This window comes from Crotalus tigris, unplaced genomic scaffold (genome assembly GCF_016545835.1).
Source record: "Crotalus tigris isolate CLP2741 ecotype Arizona unplaced genomic scaffold, ASM1654583v1 scf7180000019137.2069052, whole genome shotgun sequence".
Taxonomy (NCBI): domain Eukaryota; kingdom Metazoa; phylum Chordata; class Lepidosauria; order Squamata; family Viperidae; genus Crotalus; species Crotalus tigris.
This window is the reverse complement of record NW_024097395.1, coordinates 311,620-324,718: the sequence shown is the minus strand read 5'-3', so window position 1 is coordinate 324,718 and position 13,099 is coordinate 311,620. Positions and strand designations below refer to the sequence as shown.

Below are 13,099 nucleotides of genomic sequence, written 5' to 3'. Positions count from 1 at the left end.
CTGAACAATTATGTAGGAAAAATAAGTGAAGTTTACTTGGGGAGTTGGGATTGAAAAATAAACACAATTAGTTAGAACAAAAAATCTGTAGCGTTTTGTAACCATGCCGGTAGAACAAAAGTCCATGATAGTATTAACTAGGATCTGGTAAGCTTTTTAGGTCCCATATCCCACTGTGTGATTGTGTGCTATGGTCTGGTTGCTAATAAATAAAATAAATATCTCCTAAAGTTTTGAGCATGCATGAAACCTGTTAAGATTTTGTCCCGCACATGAGATCGTGCATGGAATCTCAAAAGATTTGGGCCATTTATTTATTTAGAAAATCAGTTTTGAGATTTGCAAGCATGGCCAGGAGAAAAAGACACTTTGGATATAGGGGGCCATGTTTCCAATTTCTGTTCTTGAACTAGCCTGAGATCCAGATCAACGTCCTTCATGTGTTCATGCCATGTATCTAGCAACCATTTGGAAAATCCATTTCGGTTGAGAAGTTTTTTCTTGAAATCTTGTGAAGGTTGGACTGGAGCATTGATCTGATGGGAAGTCTCAGAGTCTTATTTCCCAATAACTGTAGCGCTGTAGCTTTCAAAACCCACAGTCTTGCAAAGGCCATTTGCTTAAATCATATTGCTTACACTAAGCTGCCCCTGCTTTAACGCAGATGTTGAAAGAGCCGTGCTGATCTTCCATCCTTGGGACACTGACCTCTGACTGAACTACTCTGAATAATCACCTATGAGGCCATTCACTCTGACGAGCAGCTTACTACTTTGGGAGGGGTGCTGATAAATCCATCTTTCCTCAGAGTTCTTCTGCCTTGTGAAATCTTCCTTCGTGGAGGGGTGTGGTCTCTGGGGCAGAGTGTGTGTGTGTTCAGATTTCACTCTTTTATCGGTGTGTCGTCCAGATAGGTGATTCACTTCTGCAAGCCCAAATATTGGTGCACTGTTCCAAATAGCATCTGTCCTCTTCAGATGGATTAAAGAACAAAAGTCTTTCTATCTCAGTAAACCTTGGCAAAAAAGGCATCTAGAACTCAAAATTTTAAACAGGGCTGCTTTGCTCGCCCCTGTATCTAAGAAAAGGAGAAGAAAAATGTTAATATTGCATTCCAAGTGTCTTAGATAATTAAACAATTATGGGGTTGGTTTGCTTACTACATTTAATCCATAATGTACTTGTTTGGTTTTCTTTTGTTTGGTCTTTTCTGGTTTATCAAATCAAATCTTTATTATGGTCCCAAGACCAGCACAAGGAGGGTAGAGTCTAGTAGTTGATCATGATGTGAGTGATAGACCATGATTCATGGCTTACTATGTGTTGTATGTTTTAAGTTCAAGAAGCCATGTTGAAGAATCATCAGATTCCCATTCAATCATTATACAGATTAACAGATTTATTATGTCACAAGCTTTTGCAGATGTGTTTTCTGCCCAATGAAAGTCCCAAAGCTACTTTTTCAAAAAGCAACTGGACTTTTTGTGTTTTTTTTCTTTTGTCCACTTGTCTTTTGTCCACCTTTGGGACAAAGACAACCTGGATGACTGAGAATCTCCCCAGATATTTGCCCAGTGAAAAGGTTTGGGGTCTCAATTGTTTATGCCAGTGGTGACGAACCTATGGCACGCGTGCCAGAGGTGGCACGCAGAACCCTCTCTGTGGGCACGTACGCCGTCACCCCAGCCCCATCCCCCCCCCCGTGGCCCCATTCTCACCAGCAGCCCCCCCGAAGGAGAATCGCCCCGAGAGCGGCCCGTGTGGAGCAGCGCAGTCAAGGACATGGCAGCTGGGCAGCAGAGACAAGACTCCGCCCTCGTGCCCCATTGCATGCAGCTGATGCTGCGGGACGCGGGTGGAGGGCATGGCCACCATGGTACTGCAGGGCCGCCTGGGCAATCTGCTGCAGCGGGTTGTGGAGGTGGTAGGTGACTCTGCGGGTGGGCTGGGCATGGGCATGGCGCAGAGCGGAGGGGGGCAGTTTTGGGGCACTCGGTGTCTAAAAGGTCACTGGTTTATGCTGTTAACAGGAGGGTCTGTAAATGGAAAGAAACTAGTGGGGTTCAAATGTACAAGATTATGGGCACGGTATTGTAATGGAAGTTCAATCTCTGTTGCAATGCTCCTTGGCTGTTAAAGAAAGTAAAAAAATATATATACTGTCACAAAATTCCTTCTTTCTACTGCTTGCAGTCTGAGAAAACAGTTCCTTTTGGAAAGGCAGTTAGCTGAGCAATCAAACTCACTGGTCCTGTTTCAAGTTCAACCTTGGAACAAACAAAACTGTCTCTGTGTAAATGCACATAGATACCCACTACAGACACAGCCGCCCCTGAAGTAACAGTACTAGTACTATTTGAACTTCACACGTCCTTTGGAAGGCCCAAAATAGAAATAAATACAAGACTCGTCATTATTAGAGGTGAGTTTTGAAAAGCTTGTGCAGAGGCAGTTCAAGCCGAATTGAATGGACACGGCATGGTGTTCTTTCTAGATGAAAGGAAGTACAATTTGGCCCCTGCCATTGAAAGCCAGTGGGCGGTGGCACCTGCTGTGTCTCAGAAGAACACACTGGAGAAGAAAAGACCAGGCAGGTACAAGATTTTGTTTACCAATTGCCCACAGAAAACAGCTTCAAAAGGTTTGATTCTTATCAGTCCAGAAAGGATAGTCTGTTCCATGTGCCAGATGCCCTGATACCATAAAAATAAGAATGGGGAGGATATGCTAGTTGCATCAAAGGATTTAGGGCTGATGGCTTGTATCTACATATATATTATCTGTTTATCTTGCATATTTAATAATAGTAATAAAAGGAATAATCCTGTGATGATACCTTTTAATATCAAAGACACACCAGCCTATCTGTCTGTTTTCCCAGCCCCCACTCTCTGCCTCCTGTTCAAATTCCACACACATAATAATAATAATAATTTATTATTGTTATTATATTATAAAGTTTATAAATAATAAAAAATTATTATTATTATAAAGTTGGAAGGGACCTTGGAGGTCATCTGGTCCAACTCCTGCTCAGGCAGGAAACCCTATATCATTTCAGACAAATGGCCGTCCAGTCTCTTCTTTAAAACTTCCAGTGTTGGAGCATTCACCGCTTCTGGAGGCAGGTTGTTCCACTGGTTAATTGTTCTAACTGTCAGGAAGTTTTTCCTTAATTCTAGGTTGCTTATGTCTTTGGTTAGTTTCCATCCGTTGCTTCTTGTCCTACCTTCAGGCGCCTTGGAAAATAGCTTCACTCCCTCTTCTTTGTGGCGGCCCCTGAGATATTGGAACACTAAATGTGGGAAGTCAATTTAGTTGCTTTGGCAGATAGATGATATCCTCAATGAACATGGTGTCATACCATTGCTAGAAGTAAAGTCTTCATCCTGGTTCATCCAAGCCGGAAATAAATAAGCAAACATGGTGACTGCTTTGGGAAGAAGGTTACAGTTTATTGCAGAAAGATAATGTGGCCCGTGAAGGAAAATGCCGAGGAGAGAAGGGGCTGAGCACATGGGGTAGTAGGCTTTTATACCCTCTCTAGCCTTGTTTGGAATAGTTTCCTGTTCCTGTGGCATGAACCTTGAGGCTGTTTCTGAGTGTTTGTCTAGGCCTTGATATCTGTGGTTTAATTCTATTATCATATCCTGCTTCCCAGGTGATGGGGCTAATGACTCCTAGAGTTTGGGTGGGGTATGCAGATCTTCTTTTGTCTTCTTGATTGCTCTGGCTTCAACTTTCAGATTTTTTTTACATCTGCATTTGTATGGGGCTAAAGCCTTGCTTGGGGCAGAGAGTTAGATTTGGGGGCCAGGTTTGGTTTTAAAAAGTCCTTTTGAGGAAAAATATATTTTTCTGCCTTTTTAATCTTTCTTTCTCTGGGCTAACTTCCCTCACCATGTTAAGAATATCTAAGTTACTGGCTGTTGCCATGTTTGTTGACAGTGCAATCAAAAATTAATGTTCTAATTGAAGGATCTGCTTTTGTAAATTAGCTTCTAAAAGAGAAGTCTAGCAAATCAACCAAAGTTACAAGTTCACCCAAACAAATAACAGGCAGGTTCACCTACTCCTCAACAATACCATGGTTAGTTGTCCATGGAGCAAGAAGGCGGATGTACTTTATGACTTTTAGGTGATCCTTAATCATTCAGGCAAGGAGGAATTTGGCTATTCACAATCTTAGAGATTAGAAGCTTTGTGTGGTATGTACATCAATGCAATCACAAGGGAGGCTCTGTGCTTTAAATCACTTTGTGTACTCCAAGTCAGTTTGACCCAGGTGAACAGCATTGTTCAAGCAGCATAATTAATTTGAGAGCAGATATAAAACTATTGGAAATAGCATGAGGCGGTAATACAGTACATATATTTCCATAGAAGTTACAAACAAAAAATGTCTCTTGAATGCAGGAATAAACAACAGGAGACATTTAGAAGTTGATGAAACAGAGTTCCCAACAACTCTTAACAATTAGTTGTATGACACACTCGGAGTGATACTGACTTACATTTTATCCTCTCTAAGTGAATTCTTGTTTTATCTAAGCCAACTGCAGTGCATAGGAAAAGGGCTTTTTAATCTATCTTTTTATGTTTATATCTGCCCTATTCTTTTTGTGCTCATTTATGTAAGCAGAAAATTGGAGTGCAATGGCAATGAAGAATAAGTTCTTAAGCAAAAAAAAAAGGATTTTTTATCATTAGAAAATACTATAAATATAAGTGGAGATGCTTATTTCTCTTACATAACCAGTATGATATTTAAACTAACTGGAGTCATTTACATGTACTGAATATATATTGAGGGAGGCTAGATTGAAAAAATGAACATTTATGATGGAACTGATGTCACTGTTCTAATATGTGAAAACGCAAAGGATCTGGGAAACTATGATAATGAAAATCAAGGAGAAAAATGGGACTAAGATAAAGTATAAAAACCAAACTGATGACAACAGGTACAATTAGCCTTAAAATGAAAATATTGAAGTGATGGACAACTTCTCCCTTTCAGAACTGACTATCAAAAGTACATGGACCAGAAGTCAAGAAATATGCTGCAGGCTAACGTTTAGTAGGTTAGCAGGGAAGACTTTGGAAAAGATAGACCTGCAAAAATCAGTACTGTGCTGGCAATGGCTTCCTCCGTGACACTGTGTGGAAGCAAAAGTTGGGCTTTGAAGAAGCAAGACAAAAGGAGTATTGCTGCTTTTGAACTTTTGGGTTGAAGAAGAATCTTGAGAAGGTAGTGGACAGCCAAGAAAACAAATGGATCCTATAACAATCCAATCCAGGGTTCTCACTCAAAGCACCAATGGCCAGCGACAATTTTTTATATTTTGGACACATTGTGAGATAACCCAGCTTCCTAAATATGTAATGCTGTGAAAGGTGGAAGAGAAGAGGATTATTAAACAGCAAGGTAGATAGACCTAATTACAGAAACAGTGGGGTTTTGTGTGGAGATCTCAAGGGACAGGTTAGGAATAAATCATCTAGAGAAGGGCTGACTGTGTTGAAACTGAACTTGATGTCACATCATAAGTCAAGCCACACTCCTCAAAATTAAGCAGTGATTTTTCAGTGGTGGAGTCAGAACTGACATCAATTTTTTCAGTAAATGAGGCTGCACTCCAACAGCCATGACGAAAATAATCCTAATGGATTCTGAACCATAGGCACAATGACTTTAGGTTTTCAAAAACTACCAGATATGACTGAGAAGCTGGACAGGCTTTGCTACTCCAAAGTGGAGGAGGAGAAACAACGGACATCAGCAGTTTTGAACTGCTGAATGATAACTGCTAAATGATATATAACAGAGGGATAGAATCAAGAATCATGTGACGTGTTAGTATCATTTTATAATGCCTTGGGAAGATGACACTTAAGACTATTGCATCCAGTTTTGGTCGCCACGATATAAAAAAGATGTTGAGACTCCGGAAAGGTGCAAAGAAGAGCAACAAAGATGTCTAGGTCAGTGTTTCTCAACCTTGACAATTTTAAGGCATGTGGACTTCAACTCCCATAATTCCACAGCCAGCATTGCTGGCTGTGGAATTATGGGAGTTGAAGTCCACATGCCTTAAAATTGTCAAGGTTGAGAAACACTGGTCTAGGTGATTAGAGGTTAAAGCATATGAAAACCAGTTGCAGACATTAGATATGTCTAGTTCAATGAAAAGAAGGATTAGGGGTGACATGATAGCATCTTCCAGTATTTGAGGGGCTGTCACAGAGAAGAGGGGGGTCAACCTATTTTCTAAAGCACTTGAGGGCAAGACAAAAAGTAACAGATGGCAACCTACCAAAGAAAGATCCAACCTAGAACTAAGGAGAAATTTCCTAACAGTGAGAACAACTAATCAGCGGGACAGCTTGCCTCCAGAAGTGGTGAGTGCACCTGTGAGGCCTTAGAGCAGAGGTCCCTAACCCCTGGGTTTAGGCCTATTCGGAATTGGGCTGCACAAGTGCGTGGCTGGAATGTCCCATCCCACTGCTTGTGCAAGTTGAACTGCATGCATGCTTACCGTGTGCACGCACACATCATGCATGCCAGCCCACTGCTCACACGGCCCAATTCCCCCCAGCCGTGCTGCCAAGCTGCAAAGGCTGCCTTAGAGAGAGGACTTGGTGGAGCAAGACTATTTTACTGCTCAGACTTCAAAGACTATTAAATAAATGGGTCTTATCTAATCCTATTCAATAAATAAATGAAAGAAAATAGTCCTTCTGAAAAGCATTTGTATACTTACATCAACTTCTAGATCTAAAAAAGGTAGAATGGCTTCTGAAGGAAGGAGATGGCTATAGAATTGTATTAAAGTTTGAGGTTTGTTTTTTTTATATCATACATGAATTTTTTTTATTATATAAATAACAAATGTGCCTTCAAATCAATCTTGACTCTTGGTGACTGCCTGGCCAAAACCCTGTTACTATTTTTCTGTTAGTATAAGGTTTTATCTTCTTGTGAGCCACATGGAGTCCTTTTGGATTGGGGCAGGTTGTATAAATACTGTCAGTTCAGTTAATAATATCCAATATCCCTCTAAATTTTTTTTTAAATGATAATATAGGTAGTCCTTGACTTACAACCACAACTGAGCTCAAAAATTCCATTGATAAGCAAGGAAGTTCTTAAGTGAGTTTTGCCTCAGTTTACAATCTTTCTTGCCATACTTGTCAAGTGTATCACTGCAGTTGTTAAATTACTAACATGGTTGTTAAGTGAATCGGGCTTCCCCATTGACTTTGCTTGTCAGAAGGTCGCAAAAGGTGATCATGTGACCCTAGGATATTGCAACTGTCATAAATACATGCCAGTTGACAAACGTCCGAATTTTGATCACGTGAGCACTGGGCTGTTACAATGATCATGTGAAATACAGCCATAAGTCACTTTTTTCAGTTCCATTGTAACTTCAAACAGTCGCTAAATGAAAGGTTGTACGTCAAGGAGTACCTGTATTTAAACAAATGGTTTTAAGTCAAGGAGTATTTCTTTTTGTTGGTTGTAAGTCAAGGAGTACCTGTATTTAAACAAATGGTTTTAAGTCAAGGAGTATTTCTTTTTGTTGGTTGTAATTTCTTTTTGATTATACCCAAGCCGTGTTTTTCAAATCACTGATGTTAGACCACTGATAACAGACTTGAAAAGACAGTCTCAAGTACCAAGCCTCAATCCTAACATAAAGCAAATAACTAATAATAACTGATAATGTAACCTTGAGGAATAGAAGTAGAGTATATTAAGAGCTTCTAAAAATGCACTTCCTTAAAGCCCTACATGAAAAGACTTATTAAAGGATTGTTTTAAATTGCTATTGAATGAAGAACTCATTTGATTTCTTAGCAGACAGAAAGATCTATAAAGATAAGGGCTTGATTATCGCGGTTAATGAATCCTACAAAATGGTCTTATTGTTCAAATTACGACTATTAAAAATGAACTTGCTATAAATAGAAAATACAGTAACTGGCTCCAGCTCAATGGAAATAGACAATGAAAATGTTTAAGCATTAATTTTATGGGCATATTCATAAAATATTATGGTAAAGAATAAAAAAGAATATAACTTAAATTTATGGGAGGTTGAGGCACTCCAACATCTTGCCCTATTTTAGCGACCTCATTAGTTTCCATTATATCACATTTTTACTCTAATGTAATAATGAGCTTTTTTAAACCTCTGATGGAATCTTCCCTTTCTCCATTTTAAAAGAGGTGTAAAGTTGAAATGACTACTTTTCTTGTTTACACAATTTAAGCGGTTCCAGTTTCCATATCAAGTTGACCTGATTTATGATTGGAGGGCTGGAGAAGGTAGCTGTTTGAAAAAGCCATTGGCTATCCAGGCGAATAATACTATTTCAGCTGTGTGGGACTATACCATCATCCATTACCCATAACATGTTTGGAGGGCACCAGATCGGAAAAGGCTTCTATTATGGTCAATAAAGCAGGTTCTTTATGTTTTTGAAGATGCTCGAAGTCTGATTGCTTAAGATATTACACAGAGTAAAACTGGTTTGGGGCTACTTGGAGAAGATCTGTCGCTTAGAGTAGGGCTTTTCAACCTTTTCACCCATTGTACCACTTTTAGGATATTGCAACATCCGAGTACCACCAGTCGCCTAGCAAGGAGTCAAAAACTTGACCCCCCCAAAAAAGGAAAAAAGTGATAAAGTACAGGTAGTCCTCGGCTTACAACAGTTCGCTTAGTGACTGTTCGAAGTTACAATGGCACTGAAAAAAGTGCCCCCCAAGCCACCGCCGAGCAAGACGCCTGCCTGCTCACCCGGCGGCACTCTTCCTCCTGTCTGAGGTTTTCATTGTTGTGAGCATTTCTGTTGAGAATTGGCAGCGGGGGTGGGGTGGGGGGTGTTTGGTTTTTATTTCCCCCCCCCCATTTGCTGGGTGGTTGCAGCAGGTTTTGATCACTTCACATGACCCTGGGACACTGTGACCGTCATAAATATGAATCAGTTGCCAAGCATCTGAGTGTAAATCACAAGACCCTGGAGAGGCTGCAACATTCCAGCTGATTGGCGCTTCTTCTGGGCTCAGCAGAAGCGCCAGGATCAGTGCTGCTTTCCAGCTGATTGGTGCTTCTTCTGGGCTCAGCAGAAGCACCAGGATCAGCGCCGAGCTCCAGCTGGAGCCTGGCGCTGATCTTGATGCTTCCACTGAGCCCTGACAGTCCCAAAGAAGCGCCGATCCTGGCGCTTCCGCTGACAGCCCTGCAGCTCTAGCCATCTCTCGCTCAGGCTTGTGCGGTGCTACCACTGGTTCAGCTCATTCCCCTCCCCCGCTACCACATTTCTAGGATGGTTGCATACCACCTGCCAGGTGCCAATATACTACAGGTGGTACCCGTACCACTGGTTGAAAAGCCCTAGCTTAGAGTCCCTTGGTGAATAATGCAGCAAGCTGCTCTGTTTTTTGTGAAACAGAACTGCCCCCAAGACAGCGTTTCTCAATCTTAGCAGCTTTCAGATGTATAGTCTTCAACTCCCAGAATCCCTCAGCCTTCCTTTGATATCGCTGCTGAGAAGGAAAAAAAAAGGTCTTCATGGACCTGCCTAAGTTTAAAGCCTTGATTAGCTCTTAAACCAGTCCAAGATTTAGTTTCACGCAGAACTTTCTTTCTCCTGAAGCTACTCAATTCTCCCTTTTCCTAAGACACTGTTTCTCAGCCTTGGCAACCTTGAGATGAGTGGACTTCATCTCCCAGAATTACCCAACCAGCATGCGCACTCAGAGTTTCCTAGTTTGCTGGTTAATTTTTGAAGGCTTTATTTTGTATTATTTCATTTTTTCCCCCCTCCACCTTCTCCCAAGGAGCTCAGACTAGAATAACAGGTTTTCCCTTTATTTCCCCTAACACCAGCATTCTCTAGCCTGGTGTTGTGCTAGGACTGACAACTCCAGCATAGCTGTACTGGCTTGGAATTTGGAGGGTACCCAGATGGCCGAATCGTGCTTTGATCCTCACTGTGGGAAAGGCCAGGCTGAAGCTCTAGTGCTGAACTTTTGTTGTGGAAGGCAGAGTTGGCTAGCTTCTCCTTATTGAGCTTAGTCATAAACCACCACTTTTCAATCATCGTGCCCGGATGGATTCACATGACAGACTAAGGCGAAACCAAACAACCCATATACGACAGTCCAACATGATCTGTGAAGGTTCAGGGCATGTGAACTCAAATTCTCTCTCTCCGTTCGAAGTTACAACAGCACTGAAAAAAAGTGACTGAGGATTATTTTTACAGTTATGACTTTTACACAGTGGTGGGATTCAAATAGGTGAACAACCGGTTCTCTGTTTGGATGCTGCTTCCGGAAGTCCATTCTGGGCCTGGGCAACAAAAAATTAGCTACCGGTTCTGTCGAAGTGGTGCAAACCGGCTGAATCCCACCACTGCCTTTACAGCATCCCCATGATCACGAGATCAAAACTCAGATGCCTGGTAACTGGTTCATATTTATGACGGTTGCAGTGTCCCAGGATCATGTGATCACCTTTTGCGATCTTCTGACAAGCAACGTCAATGGGGAAACCAGATTTGCTTAACAACCGTGTTACTAACTTTACAACTGCAGAGATTCACTTAACAATGTGGGGAAAAAAGTCGTAAAATGGGGCAAAACTCACTAAACAACTGTCTCACTTAGAAATTTTGGGCTCACTTGAGGTCGTAAGTTGAGGACTACCTGTATTGGCTGTTTGAATGCAATCTTTGTGCAAACTTTAAGTAGCCTAGCTAGCCTTCAGCTGTCTGTTTCTGAAATATTTTGGTCTGGTGGCTTTAAAAAAAAAAAAGTAGAGAAACAGTAACAGCCACGATGCTCTTCCATTCTATTTCACTAGCTAAGTTCATCTCCCCACATAGATGCATCCCACTCCTGCAGAGAAACAAAGTTGTATTCTGCAGATCCAATTTTTTGTTTGTTTTTCTGCCTTGACAGATGGAAGGAGTTAAGCTGGCGCAACAAAGCATGGCATTCCATAGAAATACTGTAGCTTGATTCATCAACGGCATGAATCATCCCAAGTTTTCAACCCCCGTTATAAGACCAAAATTAATCTGGGAAGGTTGACAGTGAAACTATGATCTTGGTAGCGATGGAGGTAAATGTTGGAGTTGGGTTTTGCCAGCCTGAATTCAAAACTGTCTCACATATATACCCTCCCTCTTCTATTGTCCAGCCTTGCAACTTAATACACAGAAGAAACTGCACTCACAGAGAGGGACATTTACTATTTTTCTTGCAAGTCCATCTATCCTGAGTGTTGGGGGTAAATTAAGAATATAAAAAGTATTTCTCTCTCTCTCTCTCTCTCTCTCTCTCTCTCTCTCTCTCTCTCTCTCTTTGAGTTCACAAAAACATCTCTGCTGAATTGCTGTACATAGAGACGTGTAATATGTTATAGATCACTAGCCTACGCTCTATGCGGTATTATTTTTTTTATTGAAGTTTGCTATAGTGTGAAATACAAATAGAAACAAAGATCATATATACTGTATTATTAATGGTGTATTAATAAGCTCAAACTTCAGGGCAAGGTGCAGGAAACATCAGCTTATATGGGAAATGCTCTGTTGAAATTCCACAGCCATGAAACACATGTGGGATATCTGTCCATCTACCCTTATTAGCAGTAGCAATAAAGTTGGGTAGGAATATGTTGTACTTTTGAAAGCCAAGCTGGAAAAATAGATGATAATACCAATCAGTTATTATGGTAATGGAACAGAAAGTCTCTTTCTCTCTCTGTCTCCCTCCCTCCCTTCTTTCTTTTTCTTTCTTTCTTTCTTTCTTTCTTTCTTTCTTTCTTTCTTTCTTTCTTTCTTTCTTTCTCTTTCCTTCCTTCCTTCCCTCCTTCCTTCCTTCTTTTTCTTCCTTCCTTCCTCCCCCCCTCTCTTATTCTATCCAAGTACAGATATCCTCGATTTATAACTAAAATTGAGCTCAAAATTTCTTTTGTTAAGCAAGGCAGTTCCAGCTGGATCCCAAGTGAGCTTTCTCCCATTTGATGACCTTTTTTGCCCCAGCTGTTAAGTGAATCATGTGGTCATTAAGTGAATCTGGCTTCCCCTATTGACTTTGCCCATCGAAAGCTGGCTGAAAAGGTTACAAATGGTGATCACAAGACCCCGAGATAGTGCGACTCTCAAAAGTACATGACAGTTGCCAAGAGCCCAAATTTTGATCACGTGATCATTGGGGGTGCTGCAATGGCTGGAAGCTTGAAAACCAGTCATAAGTCACTTTTTTCCTTGCTGCTGTAACTTTGAATGGTCATTAAACAAATGGTTGTAAGTCAAGGACTACCTTTATTGGACCTGAGATATACAGTCTTAATGGCGACACATAGCCAATACAGGAGAAGACTTCTGTTTGTCTATTGCTGCCAAGAATGGAATTGTAAAGTCATGTTTACGTCTAGTTGAACTCGTAGAGGTTATGGATATGCTCACCTAATATTCCCAACAACAATACTGGAGGGCTTTACCAATGAGTTCTTTAAGGAGATGGGGGATGATCTAGCCTACAGATTTGGGAGCTCCTTGTGGTCTCCAGTCCAGTACTAACCACATCCAGCCTCAACATATGTCCCAGCAATGACAATTTTTTAAAAAAGCATCTATCTATCTGTCTGTCTGTCTGTCTGTCTGTCTATCTGTCTGTCTATCTATCATTGTCTGTCTGACTGTCTGTCTGTCTGTCTATCTATCTATCTATCTATCTATCTATCTATCTATCTATCTATCTATCTATCTATCTAGAGGGAATTCATTTCTCTCAAAGAGGGAAATTTGCATCCATAGTTAAGTGCATCATTCTCATGTACGCCATCCAGAGTCACTTGTGGAAATGGATGGCTGTAGAAATCAAATAAATACATCATGACTGAAACAGATGCATCAGAAAAGACTGAATGACATTTCTCTGTTCTCTCGTGCTGCAGTTGGGATCCAGCCAGAAGCAGAAGGAGGACCAGCCCTTGAACAAGTCGATGAGGATCTTGCAGTGACGCAAAGTCAGAGGAAATTTATTTGCCCTATCACACAGGTAAGTCATACA

The 13,099-nt window shown here is 41.0% G+C and overlaps 1 protein-coding gene across 1 annotated transcript in view; it reads left to right on the top strand.

Annotated features, from left to right (window-relative positions):
- Nucleotides 1–13,099, top strand: part of NSMCE2 (NSE2 (MMS21) homolog, SMC5-SMC6 complex SUMO ligase) — a 251,358-nt gene that overhangs the window by 226,290 nt on the left and 11,969 nt on the right. Inside the window, exon 5 of the mRNA XM_039359834.1 lies at nt 12,984–13,087. Within this exon, the coding sequence (XP_039215768.1) occupies nt 12,984–13,087 (104 nt within the window). The remainder of the gene's footprint in view (nt 1–12,983; nt 13,088–13,099) is intronic.